Here is a 24,113-nt window from a genome sequence, read left to right as displayed (position 1 = left end):
CCCTCCCCACAATAAAGCTGCTCCTGCAAATCCCCAGAAATGGATTTTTGTTGGGGTGAGACAGAGCTGGAGAAGGGGTGGCTGTGAGTTTATTGGGGTGCAGTGGGGTTTTTTTATGGGGGGGGGGATAAAGGGGGATCCCCCCTTTTCAGGACCCCCCCCCCACCAGCAGCTCCAGCCACCGTGTCAGAGTGGGGGGGTCTGGGGGTGCCTGTGGAGGAAAAGGGGATTTGGGGGTCACTCCCAGGACCCCGCCATGCCCCCTTGATAGTCCCCCCAAACCCAGCAAGAACCCTAAAACCATCCCTGGCATGCCCAAGTGCCTCTGGGACACCCCTAAATTGCCCTCAGTGATCCCCAAGGACCCCCAAACCACTCCCAGGAGCTCCCAGTGTGTCTGGGACCCCAAAAATTGCTCTCAGTGACCCCCAAGTGCCCCCCAGGACCCCCGAACCACCTCCAGGCACCCCCCAGTGCCGCTGGGAACCCCAAAATTGCCCTCAGTGACCTCCAAGTGCCCCCCCAGCACCTCCAACCCACCCCCAGGGACCCTCAAACTGCCCCTGGATCCAAAAACCTGTCCCACAGACCCCCCAAATCCCCTCTGAGGGACCCCCAAACACCCCACAGACACCCCCAAAGGACTCACAGGGATGGTGGGGGCCCCCTTCATGGGGGGCAGCAGTTTCACTCCCCCATTCTTGGGGTACCCCGGCTCCACCTGCAGCGTCCAGAGGGTCTGGGCACCCTGGGGACCCCCCAGGACCTGCAGGAGCCCCAGGTCCGGCTGCCAGTCCAGAGCAAACCTGAGGGATCACCAGGGGGTTGGGGTGAGCCCCCCAATTAACCCCCAGCCCCCCCAATCAACCCCCCACCCTGGCAATTACTTCAAAGCCCCCCAGAACTGCCCCGAAACCCCCCTCACCTTCTACAAAGACTCCCCAACCTCTCCCACAGCCACCCCAATTAACCTCCTAAATGCCCCTACCCCTCCCAGTTACCCCCTAGACCCTTCAGACCTACCCCAAAGACCCCCCAGCTGCCCTCAAAGCCCCCCAAAGCCCCCCTCACCTGTTCCTCAGGTGTGCCACCTCCTCCCAGAGGCTCCAGCTCTCCCAGCAGCGCTGCTGCAGCTCCAGCAGCCCCGGGCCCAGGGGAGGGGGCAGCCCCAGGGGGGGTTCCTGGGGGGAAAAAAGGGAGGTGGGGACACCCCAAAACCACCCAGAACCCCCCTGACACCCCCAGATCAGTCCCCAACCCCAAAGTGCATCCCCACAACCTTCCTGACCCCCAAAAATTCTCCCCACAGTGATCCCCCAAATCCCTCCCAGTGCCCCCTAAGCCCCCAATCTCACCCCCCCTGAGCCCCCAAATCCTCCCCAGCCCCCCAAAATCCCCCCACAGCCACTCACCTGCAGTTGGACCTCCCCACTGGGGGTGAGGGAGAGGCAAAGGGGGGGAAGGGACTGGGAGGAGCCAGGAGGGGGTCCCAGCTCCAGCTCAAGCTCCTGCTTGGGGGTCCCTGGGGAGGGGGGCAGCACCTGGGCCCCTGCCAGGGTCTGGTACAGCTCACACGAGGCCTTCACCCTGTGGGAAATGACAAAATGTGGGTGGGGGGGAGACACAACCACACCCCCAGAGTTCTTGGATTGTGGGAATTTGCAGGCAGGCCTGACATGGGAAGAGATGAGAATGTTGACTCCATGTTTCATTTATTATTTACGGATACATTTCATTATATATATTATTTATTATATTATAATATTTTTTACATTATAACAATAATATTTATATTATATTATATTATATTATATTATATTATATTATATTATATTATATTATATTATTAAAACCATACATAGTTTTTTATTAAAAGCTATATATGTATAATTTTTATTATTTATTCTTAAAATGATATATATAGCTTATATATATATAAGCTATATATATAATGATATATTAAAGCTATTTTACATATATATTAAAATTATATATAAAACAATAGAAGAAAAGATTTCATCAGAAGGCTCGCAAACAAAGGAAAAGAATGATAACAACATCTTCTGACTGACCAAACAGTCTGAGACAGCCAAACTGTGATTGGCCATTAATTAGAAACAACCACACGAGATCAATCACAGATCCAGCTGTTGCATTCCACAGCAGCAGATAATTTATTGTTTACATTTTGTTTCTGAGGCCTCTCGGCTTCTCAGGAGAAAAAATTCGAAGGAAGGATTTTATAGAAAATAACATGGCTACACTGGATCCCCCCACTATCCCTGGAGCATCACCTGGACACCTGGACTGCCACTGGGTCCCCTCCAGGGCTCTCCTCTACCCTGAGGATCCTTCCCCTGTGCTGGAGGTCCCCCATCCCAAACTCCTGAGTCTCTCTCAGGACCACCCCCCAAAATCCCAAAAAAAACCCCAAAAATCTGTGCCTCTCCCATGACCCCCTCACGTGTCCTGGCTTCACCTGACCCTCTTCACCTGTCCCTCACCTGTCCCCTGTCCCCACCCCTCACCTGGCCGCTCTGTCCCGCAGTCCCTGCAGCTCCTCCTGGCGCCGGAGCCGCTGCAGGCGCCGCTCCTGAACCCGCCGGAGCAGCTGAGGGGAGAGAGACACCCCAAATTGGGGGGAAAACACCCCAAATTAGAAGGGAAAGAGACCCCACATTTGGCGGAGGAAAGACCCCAGACTAGGGAAGAACGAGACCCCATATTTAGGGGGAAAGAAACCCCAGACTGGGTGAGACAAACTCCAATTAGGAGGGTAAAAGACCCCAGATTTGGGGAGAAAAATTTGCAGAGGAATGAGATCCCAAATTGGGGGTAGACCCCAAAACGGGGAGAAGGAGCTGAGACCCGAAGTGAGAAGGAAACCCCAGAACAGATCCCACCGTGGGAAGGGGCATCCCAAGGTAAGTGGGACCCACCAGGAGCCCCCACAGGGCAGGGAGACCCCAAAGAGTGTCCCCCAAATCTCACCTGGTCCCGTCTCTCTGTGGCCTCACGCACCTTCACCTTCAGCTCTTCTTGCTGGGGGGGGGAAAGGGAGGAACAGCACCTGTGGGTGCCCCCAGACCCACACTGTGCCCCCAAACCCCCAAAGGAGCCCCCAGACCCACAAGTGCCCCCAGCCTCCTTACACCCATCCAGCACGCCTAGGAATCCCCAGGATCCACATTGTACCCCCAGTCCCCCAGCACCCATAGGACCCCCATCCCCCCAAACCCACTGGACCCTCCCCAGCACTCTGGGACCCCTACCCCAGAACCCATGGGATCCCCCAGGACCCACACTGTGCCCCCAGCCCCCCTGGGACCCCCGTACCTGTTCCAGCCGTGCTTCCAGGGCTGCCTTCCCTCGCTGCAGCAGCTGCTGGCCCTGCTCCAGCTGCTCCAGGGCAGCGGGCACCGCCTCCTCCAGGGCCCCCAGGGCCTCCCCGTACTTTGCCTTCAGCTCCTGCCAGTGCCCCCGAGCCTGGGCCATTGCCTCGCCTGGGGGGAGCCCCAAATCAGCCCCCCCAAAACAGGTGGGACCCCAAAAAGGGACCTGGGAATCACCAATCCCACCCAAAGGGGTCCTGGGAATCACCAATCCCTCCCAAAGAGGTCCCAGGAACTCCCAAACTGGACCCAGGAACCCCCAAACTGGACTCAGATATATGGGAATTCCCAAATATCCTCCCCAAGGGGACCCAGGAACCCCCAAACCCCTGCCCCAAAGAGGACACAGGAACCCCCAAACTCCTGCCCCAAGGGGACCCAGGAACCCCCAAACCCCTGCCCCAAAGAGGACACAGGAACCCCCAAACTCCTGCCCCAAGGGGACCCAGGAACCCCCAAACCTCTGCCCCAAAGGGGACCCAGGAACCCCCAAAGTAGACAAAAAGGATCAAGGAGTTTTGAGGTTCAGGGTCAACCCAGGATTTTGTGGGGGGTCAGGTGGTTTTGGGGGAATAACACAGGCTAAGGGCAGCTCTGAGTTCAGTTTGGGGGCTCAGGGGGTTTTGGGGGTTCAGTTTGGGGGCTCACGTAAGTCGCTGGGGGCCAGGGGCTGCCCCGGGTTCTCGATCACCCCCAGGAGCAGCTTCAGCACCCGGAGCTGGGACAGGAGCAGCTTCTGCTTCCTCCGAGTGTCCTGGGGGGCAGGTTTGGGGTGTCACGGGAGAATTTGGGGTGCCAAGAGGGTTGGGGGAGGTCACAGAGCAGGTGTTAGAGGTGGGGGGAAAAATGGGGTGTAGAAGGGAGAACTGAGGGAACAAAGGAGAATTTTTTATGGAAAACAAGGGAGCAGGGAGGATGTCACAAATAGGGCAGTTGGGAAACTTTGGAGGATAAATATAGGAGTCACTAAAAGAATCAGGGCCAGATAGAAGTGTGTGGGGGGGTCAGAAATAAATTTAGAAGAGGTGTGGGGGAATTGGGGGGTAAATACAGAGACCAAGGACACCAATGGGGAGACGTGGGTGCTGCAGGTTTACTGTGAGGTACTGTGGGGCAGGTTTGGGGTCTCACCATTTGATGTTCCACCAGGACCCGGGTGGGGACATCACCTTCCTCCTCCTCCAACTCCAGGGCGGCCTCAAGCGCTGCCAGCGCGCTGGGGACAAGTGTGGGGACACGGGTGGGGATGGGGGGGGGACACGGGCGGGGATGGGGGGGACGCCCCCCAGACCCCTCCAGGAACGAGGAGAGCCCCCCGATATCCCGCAATGACACGAGTGGGGACATGGAGACAACCAGGACCCCTCCTCGGACACACGTGTGGCCCCGAGGATCCCCGTGGGGATGAGGAGAATCCTCAGCGACCCCCTCCCTCCCCAGAGCCCTCAGGATACGTGAGAGCAGGAACACACTGCAGTGCCCCGTGTGGGGCTGGGCGTCACCCCAAGGAGCCCGTAAGGACCCGGTGAACCCTCAGGGAGTCCAATAGCACCCAGTGAATCCCCCGAGACCCCCGCAGGGTGGTGGGGGCCGCTCCCGAGCCAAGATGGCGGCCGGGCAGCCCTCAGGGGTTCCCGCCTTTGGGGGGGGGGGGGTAGGGGGGGGGTCGCGCGCTCACCCCCTCGCGCGCTCCAGTCGCGCTGCCATTGCCGCCCCGTCTTCCCGCGCTCCCGCCTCGCTCTGCCCACCCGAACGGCAACGACCAATCAGCGCCCGCGCCTACCCAGTTTGTCTAGTTGACCAATCACCGCTCGCCTCCGATCTAGCCAACCAATCATAGCGTGAGGCAGGCGAAGGGCATTCCCACCGATGCAAAGTGCAACCAATCACAACGCGCGGTGAGAAAGCCACGCCCCTCACTGCCCTGGGGCCCTCAGAGCGGTCGCCATGAGGGGCGGGGCAATGGGAGGGACTGGGCTACACTGGGAGGGACTGGGTTAAACTGGGAGTTATCTCTGCGGTCGCAGTGGGGCCAGGGGCTCTCTAAGCGGCCTCTCCCTTCAATAATCACACAATATCTCTTCCCACACCCCCATGGGGGGAGGGGCCTTTATTCCCCCCCAGTTTGGGGAGCAGGGTGGGGGAGGGGTGTCCCCCAAACTGGGGGGGGACACACAGGACACCCCTCCCCCCATCATCGCCGCCGCCGCCGCTGCACCACGGTCCAGCCGTCCGAGGGGGGCGGGGGTGTCCCGCACTCCATGGCCTGGGGGGGGCAATGACGTCATCAGTATGACACTCCCCCTGTGATATCATCAGTGTCACACACATCCCCCAGCGACGTCACGGTGCCCCTCCCCTTCCCTCACAGTAGTCCTGGAGTCCCTCTCCTGAAATCTGGTGACACCATCACTGTCCCACCCTCATCCCACCTTCCCTCTGCTTGATGACATCATCAGGACTGAATGACATCATCAGCAATGACATCATCATCCCCTAGACCCTCCTCACTTGGGGGTCCTGGGAAGTCTCCACTCCCCAATTTAATGACATCATCAGTATTACTCCGCAGTTACACCCCATGACGTCATCACCACATCCCCACCTGCTCTGATGACATAATCAGGGAATGACATCATCACTGGAGCCTCCAGTCCCCCTCACTTGAGCTTCCCAGGGAGTCTACACCCCCATTTGGTTACATCATCAGTGTCACCGCATGATGTCATCACCCCATCCCCACCCCCCTTGATGACATCACCAGCACCCTCCCACTCCAATGCCCCCCCAGCAATGACATCACCAGCTCCCCATGACATCATCCCAATGACATCACTCCCTCACCTCCTCCTCTTCCTCGTCGCTCTCCTCCTCTTCCTCCTCCTCCCCTCTCTCTGGGGGGTTCCGGGGGGCTGTGGGGGGGGTCCCGGGGGGGCTCTGGGGGTCTCCCCCCGGGCGGGCGGTGGCCAGGGCGGCGGCCAGGGCGGGGCCACGCCGGGCCAGAGCCCCCAGGGCCGCCCCCACCCCCCCAACATCCCCTCCCCGTGCCCGGGCAAAAAGGGTCACCAGCTCCCGGCTCACCTGCAGGGGGACACTGGGATGGACTGGGAGCCACTGGGAGGGACTGGGATGGACTGGGGAGGGGATTGGGATGGACTGGGGAATCACTGGGGAGGGAACTGGGAACCACTGGGAGGGACTGGGATGGACTGGGAACCACTGGGGAGGGGATTGGGATGGACTGGGAATCACTGGGAGGGACTGGGATGGACTGGGAGCCGCTGGGAGGGACTGGGATGACCTGGGCACCACAGGGGAGGGGACTGGGATGGGTCTGGGAGGCGCTGAGGGGCCGTGTGTGGGACTGGGATGTACTGGGAGGAAGTAAAAGAGCCCTGAGAACAGACTGGTCTATACTGGGAGGTGCTGGCAGCACCAAAGGATGGTGGGAACAGCCTGGGAATAGAATGGGATCAACTGAGAGCGGCTGCTGGGAACATCCTTGTCCATACTGGTTTATACTGGGAACTACTGGGAGCACTTGGGAAGGTACCAAGGGTACCAGGAAGGGACAAAAGCCACTAAAAGATGCTGAGAGCAGCCCGAGGACAAACTGGGCTGCACTGGGAGTGCCTGGGGGAGGGTGGCCAGCTGCTGGGAGCCCACTGCTCCAAACTGGTCCATACTGGGCCGTACTGGGAGCCCACCTGCTGCAGGCTGCCGTCCTCCACCACAGTGTCGAACTCGTTGTCCATCACCTCGGCCAGGAAATCTTCCACCTCCTCCTGCTCCAGGTCAGCTGAGGGGGGGGATAGGGGGGTGTCACCTCTGCCCCTCCCCCCCCAGACCCTCCCTTCCCCCCCCCCCCCCCCCGCGGTGGGGGAGGGGCAGCACGCACCGTTCTGAGTGAAGAAATCGAGCAGCGCCGAGCTGAGCCACGCGGCCTTTTCGGGACCCTGCGGCCCCCCGAAACCCTGCGCCACCGCCAGCTGCGGGGACATCCCGGGGGGGACATGGGGACACCCGGTGCTGGTCTCGGGGTGCTCCCTCTGTGTCCCCAAGTGCCCCCCAGAGCCCCCTCACGCTGTCCCCTCCTCATCTGCAGCGCCGCCCACCCCCACAGCACAGCTCGAAGCTGTCCCCGGTGTCTCCCCAAGGTGTCCCCGGTGTCCCCCTCACCTGCAGCGCCGCCCACCCCCCCAGCACGGCCCGAACCCCCTCTGCGAACAGCACCCGCGCCTCCACCCCGGGGGCCGCCATGACGGCGATGCGCAGGCGGCGCGGTCGAGCGCCGAATCCGCGAGCGAGCGAAGCGCGGAGCGATCCCCGAATCACCGATGGACGCATAGGGGCGTGGCTAAGGGCGTGGTAGTTGATGGGCGTGGTATTGGGGGCGTGGCCATACCCTGAGGCAGGACGGGACTACAGCTCCCGACAGCCCCCGCGCGGCGGTGGTCACGTGACGCGGGTGAGAGGTGGGGGTCTGGGGGGGCTGTGGGGGATATGGGGCACGGGGGGGCTATGGGGACACAGGGGAGATATGGGGACTATGGGGCAGAGCGGGAATATGGGGCACAGGGGGGGTATGGGGGCACAGGGGGCTATAAGGACTGTGGGGCGGAGGGGGGCTATGGGGACACGGGAAATGGGGGGGACACAGAGGGGATATGGGAGCACAGGTGGCTGTGGGGGATATGGGGACACGGGGGAAATGTGGGGGCACAGAGGGGACACGGGGGTACAGGCGGCTGTGGGGGATATTGGGCGCAGGGGGAATGTGGGGGATATGGGACACGGGGGATAAGGGGGCAGAGAGGGGATATGGGCACAGGGGGAAAATGGGGGCACAGGGAGATGTGGGGGATATGGGGGCACTATGGGGGTGCGGGGCACACGGGAGCTGGAGGGATGTGGAGAAGCTCTAGGGGGGCTCCATGGGGTATAGGGGACACAGGTTATAGGGGCTGGGGAGCTCTATGGGGTATAGGGGGGCACAGGAGCTTTAGGGGCTGGTGGACTCTATGGGGTTTAGGGGCTGGGGGCTCTATGGGGTATATAGGATTTAGGGGCTGGGGGCTCTGGCTCTATGAGGTATATAGGATTTAGGGACTGGGGGGCTCTATGGGGTATATGGGATTTAGGAGCTGGGGGGCTCTATGGTGTTTAGGGGATTTAGGGGCTGGGGGCTCTATGGTGTTTAGGGGATTTAGGGGCTGGGGGGCTCTATGGGGTATGGGGGGACACACAAGAACTGAGGGGGGCTATAGGGGGTGGGCTATGGTGGTCCAGGGGGGGCTATAGGGATCAGAACTGGGCGCACCCCGCCCCTACAGGATACATAGGGAGCCCCACAGTTGGGCTGGGGGCTGGGGTACCTGTGGCACGCGGGGGGGGCCGAGGGTACCCATAGCACCCTTGGGGGGTACCTATGGCACCCTTGGGGGTACCCAGAGCCCCCCAGAGCATCCCGAGGGTACCTACGGCATCCTTGGGGGCGGGCGTACCTGTACCATCCTTTTTGGGAGGGGGGCTGCCCCCGGAAGTCCTTCCTCCGCAGGAAGAGCAGCCGCTGTGCGGGGGGGGGGGGCCGGGGGGATGCTTCCACCCCCCCCAGATTTCGGGGACCCCCCCAATTAACCCCGCTGCCCTTATTAATTACACCCTCCCCCCCTTCTCCGATTGCCCCCCTCCCCCGCCCCATCGAAGCCTCTTTGTCTCCCTCGCAGGTCCCCCCCCGCGGGGGAGGGGGTGACGCGGCCACCGCCGGTGCCACCCGAGGGGGGGGGACACCCCTAAAATCGAGGTGACCCCCCCCAGACCCTCATAACCCCCCCCGGACACGCGGCCCCCTCCCCTCCTTCATCCGTAGGGGCGGCAGGGGCTGGCGAGGGGGCGGAGGGGGGGGGGGGGTCGCCCCCTAAAATTTTCGGGCGGGTTTGGGGGAGGGGGGGTGGGGGAGCGGGGACAACCATGGCCGCCGATCTGGGGGACCCCAAAACTCCCGCGTCCCCCCCGGCCCCCCCAAAACGCTTCTTCCGCAAGAGCGTGGAGGTGCTGGAGGAGGAGGAGCGGGGCGAGCGCGGCGGCGACCCCGGCCCGCGGGGGCGACCCCCGCCTCGGGGGGGGCGAGGAGGGCGAGGAGGAGGCGGAGATGAAGGCCGTGGCCACCTCGCCCGGCGGCCGCTTCCTCAAGTTCGACATCGAGCTGGGGCGCGGCGCCTTCAAGACGGTCTTCAAGGGCTTCGACACCGACACCTGGGTGGAGGTGGCCTGGTGTGAGCTGCAGGTGAGCCCCGAGCCGGGGGGGGGTCGTGGGGGGGAGTTTTGGGGGGGTTGGGCGTCGTGGGTTGGTGTGTGGGAAGTGAAATTGGGTTTTTTTAGGGTTATGGGATGGGGAGGAGGATGTAGGGTGGGTTCTTGGGAGGGTTTGAGGCTCTTTGGAAGATGGGGACACCCCAAAATTTGTCATGAACCGCCTGATTGGCCTCTCAAGTTGGTGTTGAACTTCTTCCAAAGCCGTGAGTGGCTCCTCAAACTCAGCTTGAGGCTCTTCTGATGTCAGCGATCGCCAAAATCCTCCCTTGAATCCCACAGCTGGTCCTTTGAGCTCACCTTAAAGCTCTCCCAAACCCCAAAATTCATCATGAACCCCTTGACTGGCCCCACAAATTGATGTTGAAGCCCTTCCAAAGCTGTGATTGGTTCCTCTAACTCAGTTTGAGGCTCTTCCAATATCAGTGACCTCCAAAATCCACCCTTGAATCCTATAGTTGATCCTTTGATCTCATCTTGAACCCCTCCCAAAGACTGGGACACCCCAAAATTCATCATGAACCCTCTCAAATTCATCATTGGCTCCTCAATTTGATGTTGAAGCCTTTCCAAAGCTGTGATTGGTTCCTCAAACTCATTTTGAGCCTCTTCCAGAATCAGTGATCTTCAAAATCCACCCATGAACCTTTCTGTTCACCTTGAGCCCCTCCCAAAGATGGGGACACCCCAAAATTCATCATGAACCCCCTGACTGGCCCCTGAAATAATGACCTCAAAATCACCACAAACCCCACAGTTGACCCCTCTGCCACCTGTGCACCCCACGGCCACCCCAAATCCCATCAATTCCCCCCAAACTGAGCTGCTTGTCGCCCAAAGTGCTTTGTTACCCCTTGAAATTGGGGAATGATGATGATGATGATGAAGGAGTTTGGGGGTGAGCATGACGACCCTGGAGTTGGGAGATGACGATGATGACAATGACGATGATGATGATGGAGTTTGGGGAGGATCATGATGATGATGATGATGCTGGCAACGACCCTGAGGTTTAGGGACAATGATGATATTGGGGTTGAGAGATGATGATGATGATGACAACAGCCCTGGAGTTTGAGCATGATGGTGATGATTGTAATAATGATGATGATGATGGAGTTTGAGCATGATGGTGATGATGGTAATAATGATGATGATGATGGAGTTTGGGGATGATGGTGATGATGATGATACTGGAGTTGGGGGATGATGATGATGATGATGCTGTCAACGAGGTTTAGACATCATGATGATAATGATGATCCTGGGGCTGGAAAATGATAATGAAAACAATGATGATGATGTTGCTATTGCTGATGATAACACTGTAGTTGGGGGATGATGATGATGATGCTGTCAACGAGGTTTAGACATTATGATGGTGATCCTGGGGCTGGAGAATGATGATGAAAGCGATGATGATGATGATGATGATGATCCTGGGGCTGGGGGCTGTTGATGCTGACCCTGGCACCCAGACCCAACACTGCTGCTGGACTTTGGGGTGTGTCTGTGCCCCCCAGGACCGCAAGCTGACCAAGGCGGAGCAGCAGCGCTTCAAGGAGGAGGCCGAGATGCTCAAGGGGCTGCAGCACCCCAACATCGTCCGCTTCTACGACTCCTGGGAGTCCTCTCTCCGCGGCAAGAAGTGCATCGTCCTCGTCACCGAGCTCATGACCTCGGGCACCCTCAAGACGTGAGTTGGGGGCACGGGGGGACACCTTGGGGGGGTCCTGGCGTGGCTGACGGGACCCCACAGGTACCTCAAGAGGTTCAAGGTGATGAAGCCGAAGGTGCTGCGGAGCTGGTGCCGGCAGATCCTGAAGGGGCTGCAGTTCCTGCACACGAGGACGCCGCCCATCATCCACCGCGACCTCAAGTGCGACAACATCTTCATCACCGGCCCCACGGGCTCCGTCAAGATCGGCGACCTGGGGCTGGCCACGCTCATGCGCACGTCCTTCGCCAAGAGCGTCATCGGTGAGCGCTGTGGGGACCTTGGGGACGCCCCTGAGGGCTCCCCCTGACCGCCCACCCCACAGGGACCCCCGAGTTCATGGCCCCCGAGATGTACGAGGAGCGCTACGACGAGTCCGTGGACGTCTACGCCTTCGGGATGTGCATGCTGGAGATGGGCACGTCCGAGTACCCCTACTCCGAGTGCCAGAACGCCGCTCAGATCTACCGCAAAGTCACCAGCGTGGGTGTCCCACCACCCCTGAGACCCCCAAACCTCCCCTGAGACCCCCAACCTCCCCTCAGAGCCCCCCAAGTCACCGTGTCCCCCCCACAGGGCATCAAGCCGGCGAGTTTCCACAAGGTGACGGACCCCGAGGTGAAGGAGATCATCGAGGGTTGCATCCGGCAGAACAAGGCTGAGAGGTGGGGTGGGGTGGGGTGGTGGTCTGGGACCCCTGCGGCCCCCCAGGACTGACCACACTGACCACACACCCCCCACCATGCCAGGCTGTCCATCCGGGACCTGCTGGACCACGCGTTCTTCGCCGAGGACACGGGGCTGCGCGTGGAGCTGGCCGAGGACGACGCGGGGCTGGACCCGGCGCTGGCGCTGCGGCTCTGGGTGGAGGACCCCAAAAAGCTCAAGGGCAAGCACAAGGACAACGAGGCCATCGAGTTCAGCTTCAACCTGGAGGCTGATGTCCCCGAGGAGGTGGCCTATGAGATGGTGAGAGAATGACCTCAAAACCCTTCAGGTTTGGCCCCTGATTGCTCTTGATTCTCCCCAAACGCAATGAATCTCCAAAATTGTGGCTCAAGCTCATCTTGAACACCCCCAAAGGCAGTGGCACCCCAAAATCCACCCAGGGACCCAACAGTTGGTCCCTCCAACTCTTCTTGAGCCTCTTCCAGAACAAAAGTCACCCCAAAATTCATTCCTGAACCTCACCTTGAACCTCTCCCCCAAAACTGATCCCTAAACTTCACCTTGAACCTTTCCCAAAACCGATACCCCAAATTTCATCTTGGAACCTCTCCCAAAACCAATGACACCCCAAAATTCATCCTTTAACCTCACCTGGATCCTCTCCCAAAACTGACATCCCCCAAAATTCTCTCTGGAACCAACCCTGAGCCCCCCCAGCTCTCGGTGCCCCCCCTGGACACCCCAAATTCCCTCTCTCAGGTGAAATCCGGGTTCTTCCACGAGAGCGACTCCAAGGCCGTGGCCAAATCCATCCGGGACCGGCTGGCACTGGTGAGGAAGACGCGGGAGAAGAAGCAAGCGGAGGGCAGGGGGGGCCCCGAGAGCCGGGGGGGCCCCGAGAGCGAGGACACCGAGGTCGATCAGCACGTGAGGCAGCAGCTGCTGCGGGAGCAGCCCCCTCCTGGTCCTGGTGAGACCCCAAAACTGCCCCTGGACACCCAGAACTGCCCCCTAAAACTGCCCTTAGTGCTCTCAAAACTGCCCCTGGACATCCAGAACTGCCCCCTAAAACTGCCCTTAGTGCTCTCAAAACTGCCCCTGGACATCCAGAACTGCACCCAGACCCTCCAACTGACCCCTAAAACTGCCCTTAGTGCTCTCTAAACTGCCCCTGGACACCCAGAACTGCCCCCTAAAACTGCCCTTAGTGCTCTCAAAACTGCCCCTGGACATCCAGAACTGCCCCCTAAAACTGTCCCCAGTGCTCTCAAAACTGCCCCTGGACATCCAGAACTGTACCCAGACCCTCAAAGTGCCCCCTAAAACTGCCCCCAGTGCCTCCAAAACTGCCCCATGACACCCAGAACTGCCCTCAGACCCTCAAACTGTCCCCTAAAACTGCTCCAGACCCTCCAAGTGCCCCCTAAAACTGCCCCCAGTGACCCCAAAACTGCCCCTGGACACCCAGAACTGCACCCAGACCCTCCAACTGACCCCTAAAACTGCACCCAGTGCTCTCAAAACTGCCCCTGGACACCCAGAACTGCCCCCAGACACTCAAACTGCCCCCTAAAACTGTCCCCAACCCCTCAAAACTACCTCCAGATTCCCAGGCTGTCCCCAGCTGCTCAAAACTGCCAGTGTCCTCAAAACTGCCCCCCTTGTACCCCCAAACTGCCCTCAGCCCCCCCAAAGTGTCCCCTGCCCCCAGTGACCCCCCCCTCGCTCCCTCCCCACAGCCGAGGGGGTCCCGGACAACGTCCCCCCCCCAGATGTCCCCGGTCCCTGCGGTGTCACCGGAGCACCTGAGCAGCTCTGGGGGTACCCACAGGGAGCCCAGGATGGGGTGTCCCCCCCTGTGCCACCACCGGTAAGTGGCCGTCACACTGGGGGGGTCCTGGGGGGGTCCAGACCCCCCTGGCACTGCCCTGTGTCCTGCAGATGACCCAGGGGACCGAGGGCACAGCAGAGGATGGCACCGGAGGAGCCACCACGGAGCCACCTGGGCCTGAGGGGGACCCCTGTGGCTGTGGCGGGGGGTCGGTAACAATGGGGACACAGCCACAGGTGGCACCCGGGGCACCGGGGCCGGGGATGGCACCGAGAGTGGCAGCGGGGGTGGCACTGCCAGCTGCGGGGGGTGACAGCGGCTCCTGGAGTGTCACCAGCGCAAGGGGTGCCACCTCCTGCTGGAGTGCCACCGGCCTCGGGGGGGACACCAGCTCTGGGGGTGCCACCTCCAGCTGGAATGCCACCAGCTGCAGGGATGGCATCAGCTCCAGGGGTGCCACCATCTCTGGGGGTGACACCAGCCCAAGGGATGCCACCAGCTCTGGGGGTGCCACCTCCGGCTGGAATGCCACCAGCTCCAGGGGTGACACCAGCCCAAGGGATGGCATCTGTGCCAGGGTTGACACCAGCCCAGGGCATGGCATCAGTGCCAGCCCAAGCGATGCCACCTGGTCCAGGAGTGCCACCCCCAGCTGGGGTGCCACCACAGTTGGTCCCCATGGTGCAGCTGCAGCCAGGCCCTGGAATGCCATCAACAGCCCCTGGGATGCCACCAGGTCCAGGAATGCCATTGCCATCTGGGATGCCACCAGCCCAAGGGATGCCACCAGCCCAGGGGATGCCACCACAGCCAGTCCCCACCATGCAGCCACAGCTGGTGCCAGGGATGTCACCAGCTCCAGGGATGCCACCAGTGGTGGGGATGTCACCAGCTCTGGGGCTGCCACCACTGTCCGTCATGACACCAGTCATGGGGATGTCACCGGCCCCGGAGATGCCACCACCATCCCCAATGCCACCAACTATGGGGATGCCACCAGCCCAAGGGATGCCACCTCCATCTGTGATGCCACCAGTCATGGGGGTGTCACTAGCCCCAGGGATGCCTCCTGCCCAAGGGATGCCACCACCATCCATGATGCCACCAGCCTCAGAGATGCCACCACCATCCATGGTGCCACCAGCCATGGTGATGCCACCAGCACAAGGGATGCCGCCAGCACAAGACATGCCAGCTCCACCCATGATGCCACCAGCCCAAGGGATGCCAACTTCATCCGTGATGCCACCAGCCCAAGGGTTGCCACCAGCCCAAGGGATGCCACCTCCATCTGTGATGCCACCAGCCATGGGGATGTCACCAGCCCCGGAGATGCCACCACCATCCCCAATGCCACCAGCTATGGGGTTGCCACCAGCCCAAGGGATGCCACCTCCATCTGTGATGCCACCAGCCATGGGGATGTCCCAACCTCCAGAGATGCCACCACCATCCCCAATGCCACCAGCCATGGGGATGTCCCAAGCTCCAGAGATGCCACCACCATCCCCAATGCCACAACCCCCGATGCTCCCTGGCCCCGAGGACCCCTCGGTGCCCGCCGAGGCCGCGTCCCTGCTGCGTGTCCCTGATGTCCCCGATGTCCCCGGGCCGCGTGCCCGGCAGCGCCGCGCGTCGTGCCAGCGCCCTGCCCGCTTCCAGCTCACCGTGCTGCAGGTCAGGGCGGGGCTGGGGGCCGGGGGGCAGCATGGGGACATCCCTGCACGGTCACAGAGTGTCACCACCCCCCAGGTGTCCTCAGCTGGGGACAACACGGTGGAGTGCCAGCTGGAGACCCACGACAGCAAGATGGTCACCTTCAGGTTTGACGTGGATGGGGATGCGCCCGAGGACATCGCCTGCTACATGGTGACCCCCGAGCTGTCCCCGTGTCCCCAGCCTGTGTCCCCTCCCCAGTCTTTGTCCCCTGTCCCCAGCTCATGTCCCCTTCCCAAACCCGTGTCCCCCTCCCCAGTCTGTGTCCCCATGTCCCCAGTCCATGTCCCCCTCCCCAATCTCTGTCCCGCTCCCCACTCTGTCCCTGTGTCCCCAGCCTGTGTCTCCTTCCCAATCTCTGTCCCCAGCCCATGTCCCCTTCCCAACCCCGTGTCCCCCTCCCCAATCTCTGTCCCCATGTCCCCAGTCCATGTCCCCCTCCCCAATCTCTGTCCCCATGTCCCCAGTCTGTGTCCCCTCCCCACTCTGTGTCCCCAGCCCATGTCCCCTTCCCAAACCCGTGTCCCCCTCCCCAATCTGTGTCCCCAGTCCATGTCCCCCTCCCCAATCTCTGTCCCCCTCCCCAATCTCTGTCCCCCTCCCCAATCTGTGTGCCCCCAAATCCCAATGTCCCCCCCTCCCAACTCGTGTCCCCCCCACAGGTCGAGGACAACTTTGTCCTGGAGGGGGAGCGGGACAAGTTTGTGGAGGAGCTCAAGGCCATTGTGGAGCAGGCACGGGGGCTCCTCGGGACCCCCGCCCCGGACCCCCAGGTGCTCCCCCTGCCCCCCCCATCTCACCCCTCCTCCCACCCAGACGCCCCCACTGACCCCCCAAATTTGTCTCCCCCCAGGTGGGACCCCTGGAGCCGCCAGCGGGTGGTGAGTAGTGGGGGAGGGGAGGGGGCTGGGGTTGCCCCCCACGCGCTGACCCCTCGCCCCCCACCAGGGGAAGGACCCCCCCAATCGTCACCCGTGGGGCGCTGGAGGTTCTGCATCAACCAAACCATCCGGAACCGCGAGGCCACCGGTGCGTCCCCAGGGCTGGGAGGGGACACGGAGCTGCCACCACCCATCTCTGGGGCTGGGGGTGTCACCCCTCACCTATCCCTGACAGGGGTGTCACCCTCACCCATCCCTAACGGGGGTGTCACCCTCACCCATCCCTAACAGGGGTGTCACCCTCACCCATCCCTGACAGGGGTGTCACCCTCACCCATCCCTAACAGGGGTGTCACACTCACCCATCCCTAATGGGGGTGTCACCCTCACCCATCCCTGACAGGGGTGTCACCCTCACCCATTCTTGATGGGGGTGTCACCCTCACCCATCCCTGACCGGGGTGTCACCCTCACCCATCCCTGACAGGGGTGTCACCCTCATCCATCCCTAATGGGGGTGTCACCCTCACCCATCCCTAATGGGGGTGTCACCCTCACCCATCCCTGACAGGGGTGTCACCCTCACCCATCCCTAATGGGGGTGTCACCCTCACCCATCCCTGATGGGGGTGTCACCCTCACCCATCCCTGACAGGGGTGTCACCCTCACCCATTCTTGATGGGAGTGTCACACTCACCCCATCCCTAACGGGGGTGTCACCCCGACCCCATCCCTGACAAGGGTGTCACCCCCACCCCATCCCTGATGGGGTGTCACCCTCACCCATCCCTAACGGATGTCACCCTCACCCATCCCTGATGGAGGTGTCACCCTCACCCATCCCTGATGGGGGTGTCATCCTCACCCATCCCTAATGGGCGTCACCCTCACCCATCCCTGATGGAGGTGTCCCCTCCCCGCAGGCCCTGGGGGACCCCCACCTGCCCGGAGAGCCCTGGGGACATCCCAGGGTGGTCCCCAAGAACAGGGGACAAACAAGAGCGGAGCATCGGAGCAGGATGGGCCGGGGGGACCAGAGATGGCGGTCCCCAAAGCCCAGGACCTCGATGTCCCTCAGGGACAGGAGTCAGCTGTCCCCAAACTGGAGGAGCTGGGTGTCCCCCAGGCTTTGGGGACAGCTGTCACCAGTCCCCAGGAGGTGGCTGAACCCACAGGACCAGAGGGGATCAACCCCGAACCCCAAGATCTGGGGGCTCCCCAAGGCTTGGGGCTGAGTGTCCCCAGCCCTGGACACCCGGACGTGGCTGTCCCCAAACCTCCGGAGCTCAATGGCCACCAAGAGCCCCTCGTCCCTGGGGACACAGAGCCAGGTGTCCCCCAGGAACAGGGGACAGTCACTGCCCCATTGGAGCAGGAGGGACCCAGGGAACCGCCCGAGTCCACAGAGCTGGACGTGTCCCAAGAGCCAGGTGACCCCCAAGGACTGGGGACAATCGTCACTGGAGCCCCAGAGCCACCAGGTGACCCCCAAGGACTGGGGACATTTGTCACCGGTGCCTGGGGGCAGGAGGGACCCCCAGGACCAGAGGTGAGTGTCCCCCACCCCAAGAGCTGGACACCCCTGAGCCCCAGGTGTCCTCCAGTCCCCAAGGTCTTAGTGTCCCTCAAGGACCAGAGGCTGCTGTCCCCATCCCCAGAACTTTGGAGTTCCCCAAACCCAAACCCCAAGACCTCAGTGTTCCCCAAAGACCAGGAATGACTGTCCCCAACCCCAAACTCCCTGTCCCCCAAACCCTGAGTCCTTGGTGTCCCTGACTCCAAACCCCAATGACCCCAGAACCCCAGCCCCAAGGCCTTGATGACCCCCAACTCCAAGACCCCAACGACCCTAAACCCAAACCCCCACGCTCCTGATGTCCCTTTAACCTCAAAATGTCAGTATCCCTCAAACCCAAAAGGGCCTGATGACCCCAAACCCCCAACCTCAAGACCCTGATGTGCCCCAAAACCTCAAAACCTTGATGACCCCAGCCCCCAATGTCCCCTCAGTCTGTGGTGTTCCCCCCAATCCCAAACCTCAGTGTCCCCAAACCTTCAACCCCAAGACCCTGCTGACCCTGATGCATCCCGGCCATGCTTACACCCTGTTCCCATTGCTCTTCTCATTCTCATTCCCATGCCCATTCCCATCATCGTTTCTGTTTCCATCTTTATTCCCATATTCCCATTCCCAATCCCATTCCCAATACTGTTCCTGTTCCCATATTCCCATCCTCGTTCCCATGCACAATCCTGTCCCCATTCCCATATTCCCAATCCCAATCTCACTCCCATATTCCCATCCTCATTCCCATTCCCATATTCCCATATTCCCATTCCCTCAATCCCATTCCCACATTCCCATCCCCATTCCCACATTCCCATTCCCTTATTCCCATATTCCCATATTCCTGATCCCATATTCCCATATTGCCATCCCCATTCCCATTCCCTCAATCCCATTCCCACATTCCCATTCCCACATTCCCATTCCCTTATTCCCATATTCCTGATCCCATATTCCCATATTCCCATATTCCCACATTCCCATCCCCATTCCCATATCCACACATTCCCATCCCCATTCCCTCAATCCCATTCCCATATTCCCATCCCCTCAATCCCATTCCCATATTCCTGATCCCATATCCCCACGTTCCCACATTCCCATATCCCCACATTCCCATTCCCATATCCCCACGTTCCCAACCCCGTTGCCGCCCCGCAGGCCGTGCCCCCCGCCCGCCCCCCGCCCGGGGCTGCCTCGTTCCCGCTGGGGCTGTGCCCGCGCCTGCGCAGCCCCCGCAAGGGCTGGGGGCGCCGCATCAAGAGCTGGGCCCGGCGCCTGCGCCCCCCCTCCGGCGGGGGGGACCCCCACACAGGTATGGGGGGGACCCCAAAACCCCTGGGGAAACCCACAGCCCATCTGTGCCCTCCCTCCATACACCTAAACCCCATCTGTGCCCCTCCATGTACCCCCTAAACCCCATCTGTGCCTGCCTCAGACCCCTAAACCTCATTTGTGAACCCCCTGCACCCCTAAACCCCATCTGTGCCCCCCCATGTACCCCTAAACCCCATCTGTGCCCCCCCATACCCCTAAACCCCATCTGTGCCCCCATGTACCCCTAAATCTCATTTGTGCCCCCCCATGTACTCCTAAACCCCATCTGTGCCCCTCCTGTACCCCTAAATCTCATCTGTGCCCCCCAAGTACCCCTAAACCCCATCTGTGCCCCCCATGTACCCCTAAAACCCACTTTGTGTCCCCCATTCATAGCCCTTCATGTACTCCCCATGGGACCCCCTTGTGCCCCCCATTTACACCCCCATGTACCCCCATTTACACCCCCTGTGTGCCCCCTCCTGTACCCCCATTTACACCTTCGTGTGCCCCCCATTTACACCCTCATGTACCCCCCCATTTACACCCTCGTGTGCCCCCCATTTTCAGCGCCCCCCACTTCCACCCCAATATCCCCCTGTACCCCCATTTACCCCCCCATGCCTCCCTCACTCATTTACCCCCCCTGTCCCACAGAGGAGCCAGAGGAACTCGGGGACCCCTCAAGGCGAGGGCACTGCCAGGTGGGTGTTGGGGACCCCAAAATCCCCCATGGACCCCCCAAAACCACCCCAGAAACCCCAAATCTCTACCCCAGAGACCCCCCCCCCCCCCAAACTGGCCCAAGGAATCCCCAAACTGCCCCAGGGACCCCAGAACTACCCCAGGGACCCCCAAACTGTCATGGGGACCCTCCAATCTGTCCCAGAGATTCCCAAACTGCCCCAGGGGCCTCAGAACTACCCCAGAGACCCCAAATTTGTCCCAGGAACCCCCCCAAACTGCCCCAGGGACCCCCAAATCCCCTCAATCCCCCCTTCACCCCCATCTCCTGTCACCTCTCTCCCCCCATCCCTCCCCAGCCACACCCTGAGCCCCCTGACCCTGAGGGCGACTGGGGGGGCCCCAGCTCGGGCAGCGAGAGCGGGGGGCTGGGGGGATCCCCGCACCCCCCCGGGGCCCCCCTGCTGCCCCCGGGGTCCCCCGAGACCCCCCTGAGCAGCGATGGGGACTCGGAGCCCGAGGACGAGGCGCTGCGGGAGCAGCTGCGGCGGCTGCGGGAAAAGTGAGTGAGGGGCTTTGGTTGGGAGGTTTGGGGGATTTGGGGGGTCCTGGGGAGGTTTTGGAGGTCATGGGAAAGGTTTCGGGGGTCCCGGGAAGGGTTTTGGGGGTTCTAGGAGGGTTTTGGGGGGCCTTGGAGAGGTTTTGGGTGTCCCGGACAGGGTTTGGGGACACCCTGTGAGCCCCCTGACCCTTCCAAGAACGTTCAAGAGGTTCCAGGAGCCGCCAGTGCAGCTGCCTGGGGCTGTTTGGGGGAGTCCTAGGGAGGTTTTGGGGGTGTTGGGGAGGTTTTGGGGATGCCAGGAAGGGTTTTGGGGGTTCTGGGAAGGTTTCAGAGGTCCCAGGGATGTTTTGGGGACCCCCTGTGACCCCCTCCCTGCCCCCCCCCAGGCACATCCAGGAGGTGCTGAAGCTGCCAGTGTGGCAGGACTGGGACTCTGGGGGCATTTTGGGGGTCTTGGGGAGGTTTTGGGGGTCTTGGAGAGGTTTTGGGGGTCCTGGGAAGGGTTTTGGGGGTCCTGGGGAGGTTTTGGGGGTTCTGGGAAGGGTTTGGAGACCCCTCCCTGCCTCCCCAGGCACATCCAGGAGGTTCTGGAGCTGCGGGCACGGCAGGACCGGGAGCTGCGGGAGCTGCACCGGCGGCTCCGAGCCCTCAAAGAGGCCCGGGGGGACCCCCCAAAATGGGGAGGGGGCGGCGGGACACCCCCCCAGCGAGGCCATGGGGGGTCCCCACGGCGGCCTCGGGGGGCCCGGGCACGAGGGCGGGGCCGGGGCGTGGCCCTGACAGGTCTGGGGGGAAAGGAGGGGATTTTTGGGGGGCAATGGGGGATTTTGGGGGGCAAAGGGGGGATTTTGGGGGGCTAGGGGGGATTTGGAGGGGCAAAGAGGGGATTTTGGGGGATGATGAGGGAATTTCGGGGTACAAACGGGGATTTTGTGGGGCAAGGAGGGGATATTGGTGGGCAAGGAGGGGATTTTGGGGGGCTAGGAGTCGATTTTGGGGTACAAAGGGGGGATTTGGGGGCACGGGGAGGTTTAGGGGTAAAAAGGTTTTGGGGTGCAGGGTTTTAGGTAAAAAGAGGAGGCTTTGGGGTGCAGGGAGGGATTTTGGGGGTGCAGGGTTTTGGGTAAAAAGGGGAGGTTTTGGGGTGCAGGGGCAGGTTTTGGGGTGCAGCTTGGCCCTTTTCCAAACTCTCCTCCCTCACCTGCAGAGGTCTCAGCCCCCTCCCCGGGCCCCCCGACCCCCCCGGCCCCCCCAAAAAAGGGGCTCTTCACCGACGACCTGCACCGGCTGGTGGATGAGTGGGTCCAGGACACGGCCAGGGCCCAGGTGCGGGGGCTTTTTGGGGGGCTGTGAGGATTTTTGGGGGGACTGGAGGCATCTTTTTTGGAGGTGTGGGGGTCCTGAACCCCTTTTTTGGGGGGATGGAGGCGCCTTGCACCCATTTTTGGGCGGCTGGGGGGATATTTTGGGGGGCCTGAGATGGTTATTAGGGGGCTGGGGAGGGGGCCAAACCTATTTTTGGGGGTGATTTTGGGGGACTAGAGGGGCTCTGTTCCACATTTTTGGGGGTCTGGGGATGGGTGGGAAGCTGAGAAGGTGTTCTGGGGTGGGCTGGGATTGCTTTTAGGGAGCTGAACCCCCTTTTTGGGGGTGTGGGGGGCTATTTTGGGGGGGCTGCACCCCGTTATTAGGGGTCTGGGGGGATCTTGGGGGGCTGACATGGTTTGGGGGAGATCTTGAACTCCCTGTTTTGGTGTCTGAGGGGTTCCCACACGCACTTTTTAGGGGTTTGGAGGGCTGGGGGTTCCCTTCACTTTCTTTTTGGGGATCTGGGGGGGATCCCCAAAACCTGAATCCCCCTTTTTTCCCCTTCCCTTCCCCCAGGCCACCTCCTCGTGGGTCTCCACCCTGCGCGGCACCCGAGGGACCCCCCGAAAATGGGGGGAGCTGCCCCCCCCCAAACCTGTCCTGCGTGGGGGGGGCAGCCCCCTCCCCCCAGGGGCCGAGTGAGAGGGGGTCCCTCACTGAACCCTCAAAACCCCCCGATTTTGGGTCAAAATCCCCCATTTTCAGCCCCCAAATCACTTTGTTTCACCCCAAAACCCCCCTTGTTTTACCCGCCCCCATTGGGTGACTCCAAATTTCCAGCCCTAAAATGACCTCGTTTCACCCCTAAATTCCCCTTTTTTGGGTCCTATAGTGTGACTGCTATTTCTGGCCCTAAAATTGCCTTATTTTGCCCTAAAATTCCCCTTTTTGCTGTCCCTGTGGGCTGAATCCACTTTTTGGTCTCAATTCACTCCTTTTTAGGATACTCGACCCCCCCCAATTTCTGGCCCCCAAACCACCTTATTTTGACCCTAAATCCCCCCTTTTTGGCCCCAAAATCTCTGTAATTTATTCCACCCCTCCCTTTTTTGGGTCATTTCCCCCTTTGAAGGTGACTGCAGTTTCTGGTGCCCAAAATCTCTGCATTTCACCCCAAAACTTCCCTTTTTTGTGCCTGCCTATCCCAGTTTTCTGCCCTAAATCCCTCATTTTACCCCAACATCCCGTTTTTGGGCCTTTCCCCCTGTGCATGAGGTGACCCCATTTTTTAGCACTCAAATCACCTCATTTCAACCCAAAATTCCCTTTTTTGTGGCCTTTCCCCCCCTCTTTTTCACAGCCCCGGAATGTGATGCCACTTGCTGGCCCCAAAATTGCCTTGTTTAATCCCAAAACCTCCTTTTTGGGCCTATCTCTCCTTTTTTTACCCCTCCCACAACATTGCCCCACTTTTTGCTCCCCAAATCACATAATTTCACCCCAAAAATTCTGTTTTAGGACCTGCCCTTCCCCCTCAGGATATCACCCCAGTTTTCAGCCCCAAAATCTCCTAATTTCAAACAAAAATCCCCTTTTTTGGGCCTTGTCACTCTTTTTGTCCCCACACAAAGTGACCCCAGTTTTTAGCCCCCAAACAGGCTCGTTTTGCCCCAAAACACAAACGGTTGAACCCCAGTTTCTCATTTATCCCAAAATTCCTTTTTTTCCCCATCAAAACACTCCAGAGCCTCCCAAAATTCCCATTTTTTACCCAAAGCCCTTCACAGGCCTGGAATTCCCCCCTCACATGACCTCAGTGGAGGGGAGTGGACTGTACTTGTTTTACTGGTGACCCATCCCCCTATACTGGTCATACTGGTGCAACAACCTCCTCTCATTCCTGTACCCTTCCCTCAGCCCATTTTTGGGTCATTTTGTCGTGTTTTCCTCTCATCTACCTCACCCCTTCACCAAGCCAGCAAGGTTATGGGGTGAATTCTCGGGTGTTCTGGTTCGAGGAGTTGGGGAAGGCGTTTGTTTTGCGGGGAAATTGTTAAAAAGCGCGAGAAAAAAAAAAAAAAAAGGTAAAATTTAAGAAATAAAAGCGTGGCTGGTGCGCGCCACTCCCAAAATGGCAGCCGGACCCGCCACACTCA

General features: G+C 60.5%; 3 protein-coding genes across 3 annotated transcripts; 1 reads left to right on the top strand and 2 right to left on the bottom strand.

The window, feature by feature from the left end:
* Positions 1 to 65: 65 nt before the first annotated feature.
* On the bottom strand, positions 66 to 5,153 carry LOC131570125 (ZW10 interactor-like). Its single transcript, XM_058822477.1, has 10 exons — positions 5,071 to 5,153; positions 4,524 to 4,608; positions 4,041 to 4,146; positions 3,337 to 3,503; positions 2,992 to 3,042; positions 2,529 to 2,611; positions 1,413 to 1,587; positions 1,072 to 1,181; positions 650 to 806; positions 66 to 211 (listed from the first exon to the last, which is right to left on the bottom strand). The coding sequence occupies exons 1-10, from the start codon at positions 5,097 to 5,099 to the stop codon at positions 149 to 151; spliced, it is 1,026 nt and encodes a 341-aa protein (XP_058678460.1). The 5' UTR covers positions 5,100 to 5,153; the 3' UTR covers positions 66 to 148.
* Positions 5,154 to 5,427: 274 nt separating this feature from the next.
* Positions 5,428 to 7,739, bottom strand: TSR2 (TSR2 ribosome maturation factor). The gene is made up of 5 exons (XM_058822308.1): positions 7,572 to 7,739; positions 7,291 to 7,381; positions 7,100 to 7,191; positions 6,237 to 6,473; positions 5,428 to 5,658 (listed from the first exon to the last, which is right to left on the bottom strand). Exons 1-5 carry the CDS (start codon positions 7,737 to 7,739, stop codon positions 5,587 to 5,589), a joined length of 660 nt encoding a protein of 219 aa, XP_058678291.1. The 3' UTR covers positions 5,428 to 5,586.
* Positions 7,740 to 7,767: 28 nt separating this feature from the next.
* Positions 7,768 to 22,659, top strand: WNK3 (WNK lysine deficient protein kinase 3). Its single transcript, XM_058822307.1, has 23 exons — positions 7,768 to 7,860; positions 9,119 to 9,195; positions 9,435 to 9,678; positions 11,228 to 11,400; positions 11,464 to 11,684; positions 11,747 to 11,904; positions 11,998 to 12,086; positions 12,171 to 12,390; positions 12,850 to 13,051; positions 14,444 to 15,322; positions 15,408 to 15,598; positions 15,674 to 15,790; positions 16,300 to 16,410; positions 16,491 to 16,518; positions 16,586 to 16,666; positions 17,443 to 17,678; positions 17,895 to 18,068; positions 19,248 to 19,401; positions 20,061 to 20,107; positions 20,447 to 20,649; positions 21,221 to 21,432; positions 21,857 to 21,975; positions 22,534 to 22,659. The coding sequence occupies exons 1-23, from the start codon at positions 7,768 to 7,770 to the stop codon at positions 22,657 to 22,659; spliced, it is 4,155 nt and encodes a 1,384-aa protein (XP_058678290.1).
* Positions 22,660 to 24,113: the final 1,454 nt, after the last annotated feature.

The sequence above is a fragment of the Ammospiza caudacuta genome, chromosome 32 (assembly GCF_027887145.1).
Source record: "Ammospiza caudacuta isolate bAmmCau1 chromosome 32, bAmmCau1.pri, whole genome shotgun sequence".
NCBI lineage: Eukaryota > Metazoa > Chordata > Aves > Passeriformes > Passerellidae > Ammospiza > Ammospiza caudacuta.
Note: the sequence above shows the minus strand (reverse complement) of the source record. Positions and strands in the feature narration are given on the sequence as shown.